The 20800-nt window shown below is 39.2% G+C and overlaps 2 protein-coding genes across 4 annotated transcripts in view; both read right to left on the minus strand.

Annotated features, from left to right (window-relative positions):
• The window catches only part of LOC131315533 (protein NLP7-like), a 57556-nt gene extending 36784 nt beyond the window's left edge, over positions 1-20772 (minus strand). For both annotated transcript variants that reach the window (XM_058344643.1, XM_058344642.1), the window contains exon 1: positions 20668-20772. In XM_058344643.1, coding sequence (XP_058200626.1) covers positions 20668-20701 — 34 coding nt within the window. In that variant the 5' untranslated portion in view covers positions 20702-20772. The remainder of the gene's footprint in view (positions 1-20667) is intronic.
• Positions 8163-10836, minus strand: LOC131315540 (uncharacterized). 2 transcript variants are annotated; one of them, XM_058344652.1, is made up of 3 exons: positions 10751-10836; positions 9521-9634; positions 8163-8611 (listed from the first exon to the last, which is right to left on the minus strand). In XM_058344652.1, the coding sequence occupies exons 1-3, from the start codon at positions 10782-10784 to the stop codon at positions 8172-8174; spliced, it is 588 nt and encodes a 195-aa protein (XP_058200635.1). In that variant the 5' UTR covers positions 10785-10836; the 3' UTR covers positions 8163-8171. The 2 variants fall into 2 exon arrangements, with proteins under 2 accessions (XP_058200635.1, XP_058200634.1); XM_058344651.1 differs by lacking the exon at positions 10751-10836 and adding an exon at positions 9779-10672.
• Positions 20773-20800: the final 28 nt, after the last annotated feature.

Here is a 20800-nt window from a genome sequence, read left to right on the forward strand (position 1 = left end):
TGATGGATGCATGTTGTCCGGGTGTGAAAGAAGCTGTGCAAGAGTTTCAATATGCAGGAGTGAACGTGAAAATGGTCACGGGCGACAATATTTTCACGGCTAGAGCTATAGCAACCGAATGTGGGATACTCAAAGCCTAATCAGGACATGGAAAACGGAGCAGTGGTTTTGGGGGAGCAATTCAGAAACTACACACCAGAGGAACGAATGGAGAAAGTCAACAATATCAGTGTGATGGCAAGGGCCTCTCCACGTGACAAACTCCTAATGGTACAATGCTTGAAGCAAAAAGACCACGTGGTGGCAGTCATTGGGGATGGAACCAACGACGCGCCAGCACTAAAAGAAGCCGATATAGGCCTTTCGATGGGACAGGGGACCGAAGAGGCGAAAGAGTGCTCTGACATCGTCATTTTGGACGACAGCTTCGGGTCTGTGGCCACTGTTTTAAGGTGGGGGAGGTGTGTGTTGTAACGAACGCTATGAATGCAAGCTAAGAACGAGAAATTGAAAACTAAACAAGAAATCACAAAGACACAAGATATACGTGGTTCCCCAAGATGGGTACGTCCACGGGCAAGGAGAGAGAGGATTCACTAACCAACATGAAGAAGAGATACAAAGAGCCGGCTATAATCCGTAACTCTAGAAAGGCCACAATATGAAAGCCCAAAAGATAATTTCTAGAAGTACCCCAAAAGCCTTATTTATAATAGGCTACAAAAACGGAAACAACATAATTAACCAATGTGGGACTAAAGAATATAAGGCATTCCTAACAATTCTCCACTTTGACTTGAATTCCACCGAACTAAATCACCAAATATAGCTATTCCCTTTTAACCTCTCACTCGCCAAATGCCCCCGAGGGGCGATCAACTGCAAATACCAAGCAAGTCCAAGCAATGCTTGAACTTGGCAACCGGAACCGGTTTAGTCAACATCAACTTGCTGGGTTATCTGCCGTACCCACTTTCTTCACCTCAACTTGCTTCTGTGAGATGATATCCCGAACGAAGTGATACCTGACATCGATATGCTTAGTCCTCTCATGATACATCAGATTTTTAGTCAAATATATAGCACTCTGCGAATCACAAAATACTGAACTCACACCCTGTGCAAAACCAAGCTCACAAAGCAAACCTCTCATCCACAATGCCTCCTTCACAGCTTCAGCAATGGCCATATACTCCGCTTCTGTTGTAGACAGCGCAACTGTAGCCTGTAAAGTAGCTTTCCAACTAATGGCACTTCCGGACAGAGTAAAGACATAACCTGTCAGAGACCTCCTCTTATCGTGGTCACCGGCAAAATCCGAGTCAACATAACCAACAGCATGATCACCAGAATTGACAATCCCAAACAATAGACCAACACCTGCAGTTTCGCACAAATACCGTAGTATCCATTTCACAGCCTCCCAATGTGCCTTTCCTGGACGCCCCATATAACGACTAACGACACTAACTGCATGTGAAATATCAGGACGAGTACATACCATGGCGTACATAAGGCTCCCAACTGCGCACGAATATGGAACCTGAGACATATACTTCTCCTCATCCTCCGACTGTGGTGACAACTCAGCTGAAAGTCGAAAGTGTGCTGCCAAAGGGGTACTGACTGGCTTCGAGTTCTGCATGGCAAAGCGCTCAAGCACTTTAAGAACATAAGACTTCTGATTCAAAAATAGTTTGCCAGCTACTCGATCTCTGCAAATCTCCATACCCAAAATACGTTTTGCTGCACCCAAATCTTTCATCTCAAATTCACCACCTAACTGTTGTTTCAACCTGTTGATTTCTGATACACTCTTGGCAGCAATAAGCATATCATCAACATACAACAGTAGATAAACAAATGAACCATCTGGAAGTTTTCGAAAATACACACAACTGTCATACTCACTCCTAGAATATGACTGGCTTATCATAAACGTATCAAACCGCTTATACCACTGCCTAGGGGATTGCTTGAGGCCATACAAAGATTTACGAAGTAAACAAACGTGATCCTCCTTACCAGAAACAACAAATCCCTCAGGCTGACGCATATAAATCTGTTCCTCAAGCTCGCCGTGCAAAAACGCAGTTTTGACATCAAGTTGCTCTAACTCAAGATCATAACATGCAACAATAGCAAGTAAAGTGCGAATGGAACTATGTTTTACAACTGGTGAAAATACCTCATTGTAGTCAACACCCTCCTTCTGGCTGTATCCTTTCGCCACTAGCCGAGCTTTAAACCGAGCGTCTTCTACCCCTGGAATACCTGGTTTGCGCTTGAAGATCCACTTGCATCCAACAATCATCTTCCCTTTCAGCGGTTCTACTAACTCCCATGTCTGATTCTTCTGAAGAGACTCAATCTCCTCATTCATAGCAACAAACCACTGTGCAGACTCAGCGCTCAAAATAGCTTCCGTATAGCTGGAAGGCTCCTCATACTCAACTGTTTCAGCAACTGATAAAGCATAGGCCACCATCTCAGAATAAGCCGAATACCTTTCAGGAGGCCGAATCTCCCTCCTTGGCCTATCTTTAGCAATAGTGCGTGGTTGCTCAACTAATGCATCAACCTCTGTGTCTGAACTCTTGAACTCCTCTTCAATTGGCTTCTCAATGTGCTTCTTCCCTGAGTCGGAAGCTTCACCCAAAAACTCCACCTGCTTTGGAACACTATGTTCCTGAACTGTATCATCAACCTGCTTAGACTCCTTAATCAAATAATTTTCATCAAAAGTCACATCCCTACTGATCAAAAACTTCAAATCATCAGAGCACCATAACCTGTACCCTTTGACACCTGCTGCATAACCCAAGAAAATACACTTCTTGGCCCGTGGCTCCAGTTTACCTTCATTCACATGAGCGTAAGCTGGACACCCAAAAACACGCAACATAGAATAATCAGCCGGATGACCTGACCATACCTCAAACGGAGTCTTACACTCAATAGCAGTCGACGGAGACCTGTTCACCAAATAGCATGTTGTGGAAACGGCTTCAGCCCAAAATTCTTTGCCCAATCCGGAATTGGACAACATACAACGTGCCTTCTCCAAAAGAGTCCTGTTCATTCGTTCAGCCACACCATTTTGCTGAGGGGTTTTTCTCACTGTGTGATGCCTCACAATGCCCTCATCAATGCAAAATCTATCAAACTCGCCAAGACAAAACTCCATACCATTATCAGTTCTCAAACGTTTTATTTTCTTACCAGTCTGATTCTCAATCAAAGTTTTAAACTGTTTGAATGTATTAAAAGCGTCACTCTTATGTTTCAACATATACACCCAAACCTTACGAGATAAATCATCTATAATACTCATAAAATATCGAAAACCACCTTTAGAAGTTACCTCTGCGGGACCCCAAAGATCCGAGTGAAAATAATCCACCGTGCCTTTGGTGCGATGAACAGCTGTACTGAATTTTACCCTGCACTGCTTGCCGTAGACACAATGCTCACAGAAATCCAGTTTCTCAATTTTCTGGCCACATAGCAAACCCTGTTTGCTCAAAACTGTCATCCCCCTCTCGCTCATATGCCCAAGGCGCATATGCCACAAACGAGTCAAGTCTGAATCTGAAACCTTGGATGAAGCAACCGTTGCTGCAGCACCTAAAACTGTACTGCCCTGGAGTGTATAAAGGTTACCACGCTTTTGACCCTTCATCAGTACTAATGCACCCCTTGAGACTTTCAAAACTCCACCTTCACCGAGGAATTTGCAACCGTGAGAATCAAGAGCACCCAGGGATATAAGATTTTTCTTCAAATCCGGAACATGTCGAACCTCAGATAAAGTCCTAACAATACCGTCATGCATCCTAAGCTGAATCGTTCCTGAACCAACAGTCTTACAGGCCATGTTGTTGCCCATCAAAACTGTACCACCATTGACCGCCTCATAAGTAGAAAACCACTCTCTATGCGGACACATATGGTATGAACATCCAGAATCTAGAACCCACTCGGTATTAGAGCGAGAATCGCCCTCTGTAACTGATAACACATTATCTTACTCATCTGAACTTTCAGCAATTCCAGCAATTACTTTACCCCTTTTCTGGTCTTCTTTTTCCTTCTCCTTGAGTTTTAAACAGTCACTTTTCCAGTGCCCGGGTTTCTTGCAATAATTGCACTTTCCCTTCTTCTTACCTGATGATCTGGATCTTCCCCTATTACTCGACTCCACCCTTTCTGTTGTTCTTCCCCTAACAAACAAACCCTCCGCATGTGCATCACCCTCACCTGACACTTTTTTCCTCAATTCTTTCGAATATAGGCTGGCCTTAACATCCTCCATGGATATCGTGTCTTTGCCATACAATAGGGTTGTAACAAAGTGCTCATACGAAAGTGGTAAAGAACATAGCAAAATTAGGGCTTGGTCCTCATCCTCAATTTTACTATCAATATTTTTCAGATCCATAATAATACGGTTGAACTCGTCTAAATGATCTTTAATAGGTATACCTTCTCGCATACGAAACGTATAAAGACGTTGTTTGAGATATAACCTGTTGGTGAGCGACTTCGTCATATATATGCCTTCCAACTTCAGCCAAATTCCTGCTGCTGAAGTTTCTTCTTCCACCTCGCGAAGAACATCATCTGCCAGACTCAACTGAATAGAACTCAGAGCTTTGGCATCCGTATCATCCCAATCTTCCTCTTTGATTCCAGAACTAGTCTTGCCTAACAAAACCTTGTGCAATCCTTGTTGGGTTAGCAGAGCCTTCATCTTTACTCTCCAAAGACTGAAACTGCTGCTCTGCCCATCAAACTTCGCAATCTCAAATTTAGCCGCCATAGCCACAATCGGAAACGAAACCCTAGTTTTTGCAACCTGGCTTTGATACCAGTTTGTTGTAACGAACGCTATGAATGCAAGCTAAGAACGAGAAATTGAAAACTAAACAAGAAATCACAAAGACACAAGATATACGTGGTTTCCCAAGATGGGTACGTCCACGGGCGAGGAGAGAGAGGATTCACTAACCAACGTGAAGAAGAGATACAAAGAGCCAATCCGTAACTCTAGAAAGGCCACAACATGAAAGCCCAAAAGATAATTTCTAGAAGTACCCCAAAAGCCTTATTTATAATAGGCTACAAAAACGGGAACAACATAATTAACCAATGTGAGACTAAAGAATATAAGGCATTCCTAACAGTGTGTTTGTACCAACGTTCAGAAATTCATTCAGTTGCAGCTCACTTTGACTGTTGCTACCCTTGCCATAAACTTTGTTGTGTCGGTTTCAACTGGAGAGGTCCCACTTTCAGCCATCGAATTGGTATGGGTCAACTTGATTATTAGCACATCGGCTGCTTTACCGTTAGCCACTGAAAAACCCACAAAGGAGCTATTGGAAAATCCACCGGTGGGTCGAACAAAGCAACTCATAACCAACGTTATGTGGAGGAACTTACTCTGTCAAGCGTTATATCAAACAGCTGTCCTGCTTACCTTACAATTCAAGGGCGAAGCAATTTTCAAGGTGCGTGCGAATGTCAATGACACTCTGATTTTGAATGTTCTCGCACTGTGTCAAGTGTTCAATGTTATCTTCCTGTGGAAGCTCGAGAACAAGAATGTGTTTGAGGGAATTCACAAGAACCACTTGTTTCTGGTGATTATTGGTTTGATGATTGCGGTTCAGGTGGTGGTGGTGGAGTTTCTGAAGAAAGTTGCGGGTACGGAGAGGTTGAATTGGTGGCAGTGGGGAGTCTGTGTTGGGTTTGCTTCAGTTTCTTGGGCAATTGGGTGGGTTGTCAAGTGGATTCCTGTTCCAGAGAAACCGTTTCTCCTCCACCCCTCTCTTCCCCCCATCAGCCGTACCTCTTTCTCTTCGACGCCATTGGAGTTAGATCCCGCTTCCGGCGCCGACTCAGAGGAAAAGGTTTTGTCCGGCGACTTGGAGTTAGTCCCAGTCCCGGGGAAGTAATAGATTTACTGAGTCCCGGCAGTTGATGGTGAAAACTGAACAAGGACTTTTTCTTTTCTGTAGTTGTGTTGTTTCGTTCTCCCCTTTGTATTTGAATGCTTAGCCTGAAATTCTAGGTCTATATGTGTAGGTGGTTGTTTCTTACTACCCGGCCCTATTTTTTCACCTTGTATCTGTTCAAAATTGGGGTATGTATAATTTACACCAAAAAATAAAAATAAAAATTCGGGTATGTATAATTTACACCCAAAATTTATAGGGATGAGTTATTCTAAGAGTTTAGACATTTGAATACAATATTGCTGAGAGTACTAATAAAATCAATTAACGTGATTGATTTTATAAGGTCTTGTTGGGAAGATTCCAAATGATATGGGTTGCTTATCGAATTTTATTGACTGCACCGGCTATAGTTGTTATAGATGAGATGAGTTTTCCTAAGTTGAAGTTCATAAAAATTTATATTCGGATTACCATGTCACAAGTGAGATTAATTGAATTGGCTATAATCTCAATTAAAAATGAGTACTTGGTTATAGTTAAATTACAATGACTTAATTGAAGAATTTGCTTAAAAAATGCAAAGAGATTGTATAAATGGAGATAAGTTAGAGTACATAGACTAGGTTATACAAATTATATAAAGGATGATTGAATCTCCATTTTCCCAGGTGAACATGGGCTGGATTAGTTAAGAACCAAACCAACTCGTACAAATTTAATATTTCGAGAAGCAAACCTATCCATGATCAGAATGACAAATCAAACCGATCCAGACCATCTGACTATGGTTCCATTCCAGTATTGAACAGTGGTTTGCTTCAAGTTACGATACCATACTTATTGAATATTTTGGGAACAAAACCTATCCATGAAAGTGATGAACCGTACCGATCTAAATCATTTGACTACGGTTCTGTTCTAATTTTGAACCACGGTTCAACTCGGGTTGAGATATCAATCATATCACACATACAAACCTATTACGCCACTCAGAAACTGCATCAAATGCTCAAAACAAAACCCTTTTTACAAATGAACTCAATGAAAAGTCACCAAAAAGTTACTAAAAGTTCATGAGTTCAAACGAATTCTTCTATCCATAATTTGGAAAGTCGGTGGCAGTGCCTGAGGGAAATATGTGGGCGGCAGAGGGTAAAAGTTCATGAGTTCCGATAGGAAAACATTTGAATCGGGCAACGGAGGGAAATATGTGGGTGAGGGAAGTTTTTGTCAAGGATTTATTTCAGTTATTGGTTTGAGTATTTGAGTTTCATTTGCCTTCTTCATATTTATTGCGGCCTTTGTGTGCGGACTGGGGGAAGCTGTTGTGCAGCTTCGTGCTGCACAGCGTGCTGCGCACCTGTCGGTGACGCCTTGTCGGCATCGGTCCGGCGATCGGAGACGTTCATCGCGTAGAGCTCGTCGAGTTCTACGTGTGCGCCAAAAATCAACTCGATCAAATATTGTTAAGTGCCTCATCGGAATACATATAACTTGAAAAAAAAATCGTAATGGATACAAAACACTGGATCAAAACCACTGAATCCATTTTTTTCAAGTTATATGTGTTCGGATGAGATACTTATCGATATTTGATCGAGCTGATTTTTGGAGCACACGTAGAACTCGACGAGCTCTACGCGATGAACGTCTCTGATCGCCGGACCGATACCGACAAAGCATCACCGGCGGGTGCGCAGCACGAAGCTGCACAGCAGCTTCCCCCAGTACCCTTGTGTGCTTTCACACAACATTTGATCCCACATCATACGTTTCAATGGGATCGATGAACTATGGGAGTGTGGATCGAGAATTCCATTACAAGGCAAAGCATCTCTAGCATTGTTGTTCTCTCTCCCTTTCTCCCTTGCCAGTCTTCATCCCAAACAAAGCTAAAACAAAACTAGAAAAATTCAAAAGCCATAATCGGAGAACACATCCTACAACATACCCCCTTTCAAAGCGCTAAACTTAAAAGCAACTCAAAAACCAAGTTATTGGAGAATCTCTAAATGCAGTACATCTCATATGCAAATATTGCATCTGGAAACGTTATAACTAAACACTTAATTATAATATAGTAAAGGTTTTTTTTTAAGTACCAAGATTATTAATACATGCAGTTGAAAGAAAATTAGAGGGGTGCGTAAATACTAAACACTTAATACAGATGAAGAAAAATAAGTTGCTCAACGCCAGATTCATCAGCTACTTTGGCTTAAGAAATACCTCAATCGAGTTGGTGTCGTGTAGGCTAGAATGGGAGATATGATCCTGTAAATCCTCGTCACATGCTATTAATAAATCATCATCATTGTCCTGATCTTTGTAGCAAATGTAATAATTTTCAGCCTCGTGTCCCAACCTCTTTTCCACTTGTTGTTTTAGCTCTTCCATTCTCCATGGCCAAGACAGCTGAAACTTCATCGTAACTGTATTAAATCTTGCCTTCACAGTCACACTTTCTTTGCCAATAGTAGCTGAGACTTGATTAGAAGGCAGAAGCGTATCAGAATTCAGTTGTGGGATTTGCTCTTTGTCAACAACTGCGGGAGATTCGTTGGGGCAAGATTGATTGTGTTTCCCGCAAGGTGGCCAACTGGGGATGCCATGCGCTCGACAAGCTCGCTTCAGTGTGGATAAGCTAACTGCAAAAATGAGGAAGCCAAAAGCTCTAAATTCTTCTACTTAATTAGTAACTCCACTCTTTTTTACATCTCCATTTTGTAGACTTCAAAATTTAGTCACATCCGGTGCCTACCTACCTTTTAAAGATTCCATCCTTTCATTTTCACAACTCAAACTCTCTTCTGAGATGTATATGGGATATCGATATTGATTTCAAAGTTATTACTACGTACACTTGATAAAAAAAGGAACTTACCACACTTTTTAATTGTACCTGTATTTTAGATAGATTAGAATTACATAGACTAGGTTCTATACGTTTCTCATATAAGTGGAGATTGAATCTCCATTTTCCAGGGGTGAACATTGCCGGTTAGCCCGTTGTGTACGCTAAACTAGAAACCAAATCAATGGATAAAAATTGAATATTTCGAAAACCCAAACTTATATCCATCCTATCCATGAGAGTAACAACGAATCGGACCAATTCAAATCATTTGACTATGATCTAGTTAAAGTTTTGAACCACGGTTCATTTCATCTTGAGATATCATACTTACGAACCATTTATACCACCAAAAAATTGCACGAAATACTCAAAACAAAACCCTCTTTAAAATGAACTCAATTAAAAATCACCATAACTTACTAAAACTCAACATACACCCTCTATCCACTGGATACGTTTTTAATTAATGAGTGTTCCGCTAAAGTTAATCTATCCATATTTGTGTTGGGTCTCCAAACGTGGGAACTAAAACTCAGGCCTCCATGTTGATGCTTCCATACAAAGCATGGTTGGAGCATGTTTAACTCCGAAAATTTAAGTACTTTTGAAAGAAAAGTCTATCAAGTTCGAAATAACAAGCATAAGATATTACCAACAATATCGAGATTTTCATTCCTTGAAAAAGTGTATTTAAGCGTACCTTTAAGATGCTTTGCAACAACTTTTTGAGGCATTTCCTTACACCGTAAGATATCTTCCAAAGAAATTGCATTTTTTTTGTTTCTTCGCCCACTCCACTTTCCAACTGCCTCAGCTGCAACATTGCCAAAATCATCATCTAGTTAAAACAATAGAACTTTGAATTCAAGAACTTTGTATGCCCTTCTATAACCTATGTAAAAAAATACAAGAACAAAATTGAGATTTTCATTTCTTGGAATAGTGTATGTATGTGTACCTTCGAGATGATATGCAGCATCTTTAAAACTCATTCCCTCAGTTTGTAAGATATTATTCGAAAGAATTTCAATTCTAACTCCAATTGTTTTCTTGTTTCTTCTCTCTCCCCTGGATTCTTTCCATTTGTTTACCTTTTTCTCAAACACCTGAAATTCAGCGGATCGAGCCTGATCTCTCATTACACAATCCCCTATTCCCTCAATACCAGTTCCAACTGCCTCAATTTCATCATTCCCCGTGGCATTGCAGCTCACCAATCCAATTAAAAGCTTGTGATTAAATTGATTTGAATGTGAGAGAGTACTCCTATAGTCCCTGTGAATTTACCGTGTAATATATAGGAATATAAATGTATATGCGTATCTATCATTATGTTTTTATCTTTTGGAAAAAAGATTATTTGTTGATTAATGTAAAACTATCTGTTGTAAAGCAATTGAACTTTGAATTCACGAATGACCCTAATAAAGAATAATTCCTAGAGTCACCACTACACACAATGAATGTTTTAGGTATTTTTTTGTTCAATGTGACAAAATAAATTATTTAGATGATGCTTTTAAAATCTTATAATGTTCGTGTTTTTTGGAGATTAGTGATACTCCATTTAAATGATGCTTTCGAAACTTGGTGTTGTTTTGTTATTTTATACGATTTGCATTGTTTGGGAAGACTAATTTAACTATTTTACATTTTCGTAAAAATTCATAAAGGACTCAATTCTTATTTTCTCAATAGACCTCCGAAAAGTTAAGCTGGCCTCGATGAAGGTCTCGAGTTTGATTCTCGAAAATATCAAGCGGAGGTAAGAATGTGTACATCAACATTTCCCCAGTGCTACACATGTGAGAAGTTTGGAGCACTTTGTATGCCCTTCTAACTTATCTATTTGGACGAAAAAATGGGGGAAAAAAAAAACAAAGAACATAACTGAGATTTTCATTTCTTGGAGGAGCACATGTATGCGTACCTTTGAAATGCTTTGCAGCATCTTTGCTACGCATGTCCTTATTTTGTAAGATATCCTCCAGAGGAATTGCAATTCTAACTCCATTTGTTTTCGAAAATTGCTATTCCCCCCGATACCCCACCCCCCGGCCCCACACCAAATTGACCTCCTTACCCCTTACCCCCAGCCTTCCCTTTTCCTTTTTGTTTTCTTTTACCCCCACCCACCCAACACCTTCACCTTTTAAATTTTATTTTTATTTAATTAATTTTATCTTATTTATTTAATTTCTATAAATATACCGGGTCAAAAATCGTATTTTTTTGATCATTTTATTTGAAATGGTCATAATGAATTTTTTGCTCTAAGACTTTTCAACAAACACCCCAAAACTCATTATTTAGTTTCAAGACTCTTTTAGGGTGTTCATTGAAAGGCCTTGGAGGCAAAAATTTATTACGACCATTTAGGATGAAATGATCAGAAAAATAACATTTTTGCACCAGTTCAAACAGATTGAAAATTGAAACATTTATTTTTGTAACTATATTTTATTAGACTTGAACCTAGAATTAGACTTCAACCATAGAGCAAATATAGGGGGGGGGCATATGGGGTGAGTAGAGAGGTCCTCATTTTTCTATAAATAGAACCCTTTGTGAAACCATTCAATTCACACCTTGAATCTCTCCAACTTTCCTCTCTAGAAATTTTGTATTTGCTCTTTGTTCTTATTTTGTTCTTGGTATTATTGAGTTTCTTCTTGAACTCTTCAAGAAACTCAACCCAAGGCCGCCACCAAATCACCACCCGATCAGCCTCTCGATCCAAAAAATTTAGTAGTTTAGTCAATATTTATTTTCGAGAGAAAAAAAAGTATTTTCTTTTCTCTTTCGAAGCTACCATAAGCTTACCGTAAGAAGTCACTTCGTTCGATAGCCACATTCATCTTCCGTAAGCTACCGTAACCTTCTGTTATATTTTATTTTTGTGTTTAAAAATGCATATTAAGTTAAAATACTAAAGATAGCTAGAAAACTTATTCTACTAAAATTACTGGTCTAAAGCATAAATGGTTTCCACTCCAAAGGTGTCCGTCCATGTGACACTATGTTTTATTATCGTTTTTACAATTGTGGAGTAACCCGAGGCTAACACCCTCAAAAGTTTGTCAACAAGTCTGGCTTCGTACCGACTAAGGAAGGAATGGTGATTCTAATTGGACTCGTCTGACCATCCGACCTGAGACTTTCCTAGTTATTTCTATGTCAAACATAATCCACAAAATTTAGAATAATGATTTTCAGTGAAAATTTAGCATGGTTACTTAGGCTTTCCTCACAGACTGTGTATCTGTCAAATTTTTTAGGAACGCCGCAGCGGAAAATTCGGGAAGGAGCAATGGATGACTACAACTTTTCAATTTCAGATAGTTGGTCATTTGAGAATGATGTTCGTAGTGAGGAGAGTGTCTCCCACAATAGTCGCGATTATACACTAGAATTTACCACCGACCAAGTTAGTTTTCACTGTTATTGTTTTGCATATTCGTTATTTATGTTAAGACTGGTTAATGTTGTATTTATACATATTCGTTTTTTTATATAGATTTTTGAAAGTAGAGAAGATATGTTAGCTTGGGCACGGAGCGTTGGTCTAAAATATGGTATTGTGGTGGTTATTTTAAATTCTGCTAAGTTAAAAGGCGGCAAATTGCCGAAGTGCATTCTTGGTTGTGAAAGAGGAGGAAAGTACGAACCGTCACGGTATCTGGTTGAAGGGCAATCCTTGCAAAGAAACACTGGGACTAGAAAATGCAATTGCCCATTTCAACTGCGAGGTATACCACAACATCCATACGGTATCAGGTGGGGTTTAGAGGTTATTAGTGGTGTCCATAACCATGAAATAGCAAAACATATTGAGGGCCACGAGTACCCGTCAAGGCTAAAACCAGTAGAGAAACAATTTGTGGCCGACATGGCCAATAGCACTGCGCTTCGTGAGATTCTTAATATTTTGAAGCAAAAAGACCCGTCAAACACTACGGGAATCAAGAGCGTTTATAACACCATTTTTGCAAACAAAGCAGCCAAACTGGACGGTCTAACTCCTATTCAGTATGTCATACATCAATTACTTAAGAAACATTACCTCCATCAATTTCTTACAAATCCGGATACTAACGAAATCACAGATATTATTTGGGTTCATCCTATGAGTCTAGAGCTATCTGTCAACTTTCCGTCTGTACTAATCATTGATGCCACGTACAAGACAAATGAGTATCGGAAACCACTATTGGAGGTTGTGGGTATCACATCCACATGGCGAACTTACTTATGTTCGGTTATCTTAGTAATGAGAGAGAAGAGACATTGACGTGGGCATTGAATAACTTAAAAAACTGGATGCTTCAAAAGGGGGCATCGATGCCATTGGTGTTTGTTTCAGATCGAGATTTAGCGCTTATGAATGCCATTGAAGCATGTTTCTCTACAGCACGTCACATCTTGTGTATTTGGCACATAAATCAGTGCGTCATGAATAACTGCAGCCGTGTGCTTGGTCCGGAATGGAAGCGCTTCATCAAGTCATGGCACTCGCTTATCAATTCATCTACACCTTCGTCTTTCGAACAGAAGTGGCAAGCCATGTGTGACGATTTTCGCCAGTTCCCGTATGTCATAACTTACCTGTGGCAAACATGGTTAAGGTCGTACAAAGAGCGGTTTGTTTCAGCATGGACAGATACATGTATGCACCTCGGAAGCAATTCAAGTCAAAGGTAAAATCGCTTTTTGACTTTACTATTAAAATTTTGTGCATTTCTCTACTACACTAGGAAATATTTTTTGATACTTTTCTATTTAAACACAGTGCATTATTCTATTACAGGGCAGAGTCTGCACATGCAAGGCTAAAGGCATATTTGGGGGATACCATGTCATCGCTACAAACATCTTTTGATAAAATAGAAAAGATGTTGAAAAATCAGTTCGGGGAAATTAAGAAGTCGTTCGAGAAATCATTGAACATTCCACGCCACAAACAATTACGTGACTCCATTTTTGATCAGGTAAGGTGTCGAATTTCATTAGAGGCAATGGAGTTCATAGATGATCAGCTAGAAACCGCTTTAGAAGTATCCCCCCACATTGTTGGCTATTGCAACTGTACGATCAAAATCACACACGGATTGCCATGCATGCACGATCTTGCATATTATCGTTCCATTTCCACTCCAATTCCGCTATGGAGTATCCACGCTCATTGGACTAGGTTGTCTATGCACGCAACCGAGTTTAATGAGGAGGGAGCACGATCTGACAGGACATCTCAAGTCGTTGAGATATTAGATGGGATGGATCCACCTATGAGAGAGCATATCATAGATAGGATTATCGATATGGCAGATCCATCTCGTAGCACAGTTCGACCTCCATCGTACAAACACAGAACATAGAGGTCGACCTACAGGTAGAGATGAGCAAAGTACACGTCGCATACCTTCTTTCTCAGAAGCATCCACTTCAGGATCAAAGACTGCAACATCGCGAGTAAGAGGGAGAGGGAGACGTGGGAGGGGTTCGGGGGTTCGCAACACTCAATTTATAGTTCCATCCATCACTGATCGCTACATTCAACGATTACCTCAGGCTTTTCAGCGTTATATTTCCGACACTGTTGACGTGCTTGGTGATGGTCATTGTGGATTCAGGGCGATAGCTGCACTAATCGGGTATAGTGAAAATGATTGGAGTCGAGTACGAGAGGAGCTTATTGAAGAAATTCGACAAAATTATTATTTATACAGTGTGATTTATCCAGTACATGATTGGGCAAATTGTCTACTAATTTTACTGAATTGGTTCGAGCCTACAGCATCAGAGAATCATTGGATGGAGGCTATGACTTTGGGAGTTGCCATCGCAACAAGGTACAACCTAGTACTACATACATTTGATGAGGATGTTTACGGTTGTTTTACTCATTTGCCATTGAGGTCCCCTCCAGTTCCAGTCGAATACCGCCGGGAAATTGCTATTGCCCGTGTTAACAACAATCACTTCGTGCAAATTTTCTTAGAACCTCATTACCCTGTACCACCCATCCCAACATGGTGGGAGGAGCATTCATCGGATGAAACTAAAGGATGGGCTGCCAGTTATGAAACACGTTTGCTATTGTGGTACGAAGTAATGGGTATAAGCATGCCGGGAGAAGCATTTGGAGGAGATATTGATTAAAATTTGTGTTTTTATGTATTTTCATGTTTTGATAATATGTACTCAATTATAATAAAAATGAAATTTTATTTCAATTTATTATTGTTCATTACAAGTTATTTTTATTATTCATTGTTAAGACTAATTAACTAATTAAAATAATATAAATTTATTAAGTATAAAGTCAATTTTAATTGAAAATAGAATTTGAGTTAACCAAAAAAAAATAAAGAAGAGAGGTAAATGGGAAAAGAAACAAATAAAGAAAGATTCAAAGTGGAAGGAATCAAAAGGAAATAAAGAAAAAAAAACGAAAAAAAAATTCTAACAAAAAAAAAACAAAAGAAAATAAATAAGAAAAAAGAAGAAAAAAAAAAAGTAAATGAAAGGAGGGAGGAACGGGAGGAGGGGAGGGGGTAATATGGGAAATGGGGTGTGGGGCCGGGGGGTGGGGTGTCGGGGGAAAAGCAGCCTTCTTTGTTTTCTTGTTTATTCTCTCTCCAATTGGGTTCTTTTTCATTGTTTTCTTTTTTCCCAAACACTCAGATTCAATTGATCTGTCATTACACAATCATCCCCTGTTCTCTCACTACCAATATTTCCAACTGCCTCAACTTCATCATTCCCCGCGGCCTCGCTGCACCCCAATCCAAAATCCTCATTTCGGCTCTCTTCTTGTGATGTCAGAGCCAACTGCGGCGGCGGTTCTGATCTGTTCTCATTTAGGAAGAGTCTAGGGAAAGCGAAAAGATCATCCTTCCCTCCCATGAACCTTATTACCGATTCAGATGCTAAGGAGACGCCCTCAGCAACTTTGAAGGTGACGATGTTGAGCCAATTCCACCTGTAATGAAACTCGACCGCCCATTGGCCGCGCTGCCCCAGCCACACTGTTCGGGAGTTGGTGGTCTGAAATATAAACGATGGTTCCGGAGTGGCAGACAAGCCCTGAATTTCTACCCCGTTGATTGTTAAAGCGTCCCCGGTCACTTCCAACCCACCGCCCCTCTACTCCATTTGGAACTGGCGCACTCTCACCAAGCGTTGGACCGACTGGTCATCCATGTCCTCGTACTCTGGTGTCTCCGAGTTGAACCTCAAATTTGAATCTTGGGAGATGGCGAGCATATCCAACACATCGTCCCTGCTCCGAACTTTTTCATCCATCAACACCGCGAGAAATTGGGCCTGTGATTCTTTGATGTTCTCGCGCTGTAGTTCCAACCCGTTGATGGTTACAAGTCTTCCTGCAGGGATCACATCCAACACACCACCGCCCCTGTCATGAATTGTGTGCTGTACAAAAAACCCCAAGTCAACGGCCGGCATGCGAACGATGTCCCCGTGCTGTTTATTTTGTGGATAGAATTTCATAGAAAATGCAGCCTCGAAATTAACAAATGAATCGAAAGAGGATGGTTGTGGCAGCGACGCCGGCGGATAGGGAGGGAAAGACGGTGGCGACGGAGGGAAAGTAGTTGTGGGCAACGGAGGAGTGAAATACGGGGGCGACGGAGGGAAATACGGGAAATTTGTGGGGCCCAACAGAGTAGAATATGTGTGCTGCGACGGAGAGGAAATCAACCAGTTCAACTCCTCCTCGGAATATTGTACAATAGGCTCGTCAGATTCCAATTCTTCAATGTTCCTAAGCCCAACCATTGCCACATTTACCAAATTAGTACTAATTTGAAGAATGGAAAATTAACAGAGGGGGATTGAAATTGGAAGCAAACCCAAGTGAATTAAGTAGTACTGTAAAAATGAAGCGGAACAAGAGATGAGAGGGAACCCAGAGTGAATCAGGGTTTGATGTGCCAGTGAAAAGAAGAATTGAGGATTCACCCCATTTTTCTTGGGTTCTCTCACTACTCCTACCTGCCTCTATGTTTTTTAAGGAAAAATAATACTAGCGTACATGAATCTTTAGATGCATATGGACATACATTCGTCCAACTAATCTATAATATTTTATATATTTAATATGAAATTTATTTGATAAATTTTAAATAATTTTTTTAAGCAAAATTTTTGAGACACTCGGCGCATGACCATAATAACACCAAAAAGTCTAGCCACACAACTTTAAAACACAAAGTCGGACACAACCATGTCCGGAATCATTAAATGCATATGGACACACAATGCATCCAACTGTTTTGGACAGAATTGTGTCCGGAGTTGAGTTTTAAAACTGTGCACATAGCATTCCCAACTTAGTGAAATTTCTCCGAGTAATTATTCAGTGTTTCGGTACCACGAGACCAAGGGGCGTGGCTTTCGAGTTACGAGGTACTCCCAATCATTTATGCGGTCCCAAAAATTGTGTGGTACAGACATTAACTTTCAGAGTGAATATATGTTGCAAAAAATGGGTTCTGATTCACTTTATTGAACTTCACTTTTAAATTTTTTGCAATATACAATGTGTTCCTCAAGCATATCAAACTGTATCTAATCAATGTAATTTTTGACGTGCTTATTATTATAAATGAGAAGTTCTAAAAAATAAACAATTTTGATCACCCAAAATTAAAAAAAAAATAAATAAACTAGACTGGACATTTCAATTCGTTCGAAACTAGGGCTCTAATTGGGTGTAAAATGTTTTACCTATTTTTTGATGTCTGGTTGTGTAAAAAGTGAAAAAATATTTTACATGTAATAATTGGATAAAAATAACTTACCCTTAAATCTTTTGTAAGTTATTTTTCGAAATGAATCCGCTACCTTCTACAACAATTCTTAATGATCAGTTTCTATGATCGTTAGTCCTGACCCACGTTCAATTCCTATATTCTTATATTTCTCCACCGTTTAAGCCCCCACCCTCTCTACACTATTTTCTCGATTTCTAAAAATATTTTTTAAGTGCCAACTAAACACCAGAATTAAAATAAAAAATTTATAGTTTTTTTTCTGAAAAAATATTTTACATGTAAAACATATTTACATTGTTAAACATTTTACATCGAAACAAATATAGCCTAGATAACTAACATTTGGGATTCGCTGCTACTCTTTTGCTGTGCATTTGGCATTACGCAAAGACAAGAGAGCTCAAAGAGTCCCAATGCTACGTTCAAAGTTCAAACATTCTCTAGACTTAATCAAGAAGGCATGGAAGGCCAACGTTATTTCAAATATCTTAAGATTTTGTCCATAAAATATAACACAAATATCATTCGAATTATCCATTTTAAAATATACAAGTCAAAGATTTTCATTTGGTTCTACTTTTTATTTTATTTGCCAGAGAATCTATGGGATATAGTTTGGCGCCATTTCTATTGGATAGTTGCAATTTTAAATTATCCACCACCTTCTCAATCTCACCTTGACTAATGACCAATATTTGCAGCTCAACCCATTCCTTGGCATTAATGATGTAATTACCAACGGTTTCATCAAAATTGTACTGCATAAAACCTTTAATTATATCATATGCAAGGTATAGATTTTTATACATGCACTAGAGTTTTGACAAAAATAAATATGATTTTGGCATTATCATTTCTCTAATTTTATTGTGTCTGCTTAGAGTGAGATAATCCAGAAAAGAGGGACTAGCTAAGTATTACTCCTTCGATTCGATCTATATTACATTATATAGCGATATTTGAAATGTCTTCCATCACAGTATCTTAAGTGGCAGATTAGAAAGCTGTGATGGAAACTTTAGAATAATCCAACAATCCTTATGAATTTTAGCTCAAAATTTGAGTCAACCAAACAAAGAATTCACAGAGTTCCAAGAGTGAGTTCACATTATTCCTAGACTAATTAGAATTTTTCGAAATCGAACAGTCCCGCGAAATTATCCCGTGTATGGGCTGGCATCAGCGTTCTTCCTGGTCTATAAATTACACAGCTATTTTGAAAACGTTTTCTCCCACACTATCCTTAATGGCAGATTAGAAAGCTGTGACGAAAGTCTCAATATGATCCAAGGATCCGTAACAACATTTTTTTTTAATCTAAATTTGAATCAACACAAAAAGATCAAACAGATCCTAGACATAGAAATTAGAATCCTAGGTAAATATTGCAAGGATATTCTCCTTTGCTTTCCCGATGGGCTAGGGTCAGTGTTTTCCCTAATGGGTTCAAATCATAGCAAATCAAAATTCCTAGCGTAATTATACCAAGAATGAAAGTTTCCATAGGATCAGCCAAACCAACAAGCTAATGAGGGGCGGCGCCCCTAGTTGGTCTCAACTTCACGGTGAAGTTGCGATCTCCAACTTTAACGAATCCTGGCGCGACTATTATAAACAACTAACAATACTGTAGCTCATCATTGTTGTTTTGTCCGCTTAATCTTCCAATTACAGTAGTTTTAACAACTCTCGTTCTTCACATGTCTTCTTGGCTAGGTGCTTGGCCTGTGGTATTGGTAGGTATCTATGCATTTTTAGAGTAGTAATGAAGGAGACGATTTTACTAATCATTACATAATAATAATAATACTTCCTCCATGCCATTTTTGATTTTATTTGTGGAGAGTTTTTTTTGTAGTTCTTTTTTTTTTATCAAATTTTTTTTTTGTAGTTCATTAACTAGAAATCCACAAATCTAATTGTTGTATGTTAACTTACTTACTCCCATTCAATGGAGACCAGTGTAATTAGTTGAAAGGTTGGGAGAGCGGTGTATTTGTAAGAAACCTCAAGGGAGGATGGTGAAATTACCCTAAAATTTGAATGCCGGCCGTCAACACGTGATCCCAAGATTAGCTAATTGAAATATCTCTATTATAAAACAGAAGGGTGTTGGGATAAATTGTTGAAACGGTCTAGATTCATTTGATCCAATGGCTGTAGTGCATCTTCTCACTTCCCGGTTAAGTGCACATGGTTTTCACCTAAATCACACAACTGTCATGCCCTTCCAATCTATTATAAAACAGAAGAGTGTGGGGACAAGTTGTTACAACGGCTCAGATTTGTTTGATCCAAGAGATGTAGTGCATCTTCTCACTTCCCGGTTAAGTGCACATGGTTTTCACTTAAATCACACAACTGTCATGTCCTTCCAACCGGAATGTGTAGTGCCGTAGGCACGGGGTAACACTAGTACTACAATGTTTTAGTCAACATGTGTACGTATGATTTATGCATATACTATTCTTTTTTCAGAGTAGAATATTGAATATCAAAAGACAAATTAACAATTTGTCCTTCCTACATTTTAAGGAAAAATTTCAAAAAAACCCCTGAACTTTCTGACAACTCGCAAAAAAAAACCTGGACTTTCACTATTAACAAAAAAACACATAAACTTAGCATTTCGTTAACAATTAGGCCCCTGCCGTCCAATTTCGTCTAGTCCTAATGGATGGAGCTAACGGAAGGCGTTAACTTTTTTTATTTTTTTATTTTTTCAACACAAAACCCTTGTTTTAAATGAGCTCAATTAAAAGCCACCAAAAAATTCAGCATACTTTGTTTTAAATATGAATCGAGCATATTTTTAAATATTCATGAAGTTACTAATGTATCCATTTTTTAGTTGAGTCTTCAAATATGGAAACTGAAATTGAGGTCTCCATTTTGATTCTCCCATATAGAGCATGGTTGGAGCAAGATAGACTCTGAAATGTTTTGGTGGAGTTTTTGAGAGAAAAGACTATCCAGTTGGAAACAACAAGCAAGATATTACCAACAAAATTGAGATTTTCATTTGTTAAAGAATTGTATTTATGCGTACCTTGGAGATGCTTTGCAGCATCTTTAAGACGCATTCTCTTGGTTTGTAAGATATCTTCCTTTGCAATCGCAATTCTAACTCCAGTAGTTCCTTTGTTACCTCTCTCTCCTCCTGGGCTCTTTCCCTTAAATTT

This window comes from Rhododendron vialii, chromosome 2a (genome assembly GCF_030253575.1).
Source record: "Rhododendron vialii isolate Sample 1 chromosome 2a, ASM3025357v1".
Lineage (NCBI taxonomy): Eukaryota > Viridiplantae > Streptophyta > Magnoliopsida > Ericales > Ericaceae > Rhododendron > Rhododendron vialii.

What these genes read in the sequence shown, in the direction of transcription:
- LOC131315540 (XM_058344651.1), bottom strand. Translation starts at nt 9,959, where the DNA reads ATGAGAGATCAGGCTCGATCCGCTGAATTTCAGGTGTTTGAGAAAAAG. An exon ending in TGCTGCATATCATCTCGAAG is followed by an intron (nt 9,635 to 9,778) that starts GTACACATACAT and finishes GCAATGTTGCAG; the next exon opens with CTGAGGCAGTTGGAAAGTGG. An exon ending in TGTTGCAAAGCATCTTAAAG is followed by an intron (nt 8,612 to 9,520) that starts GTACGCTTAAAT and finishes TCATTTTTGCAG; the next exon opens with TTAGCTTATCCACACTGAAG.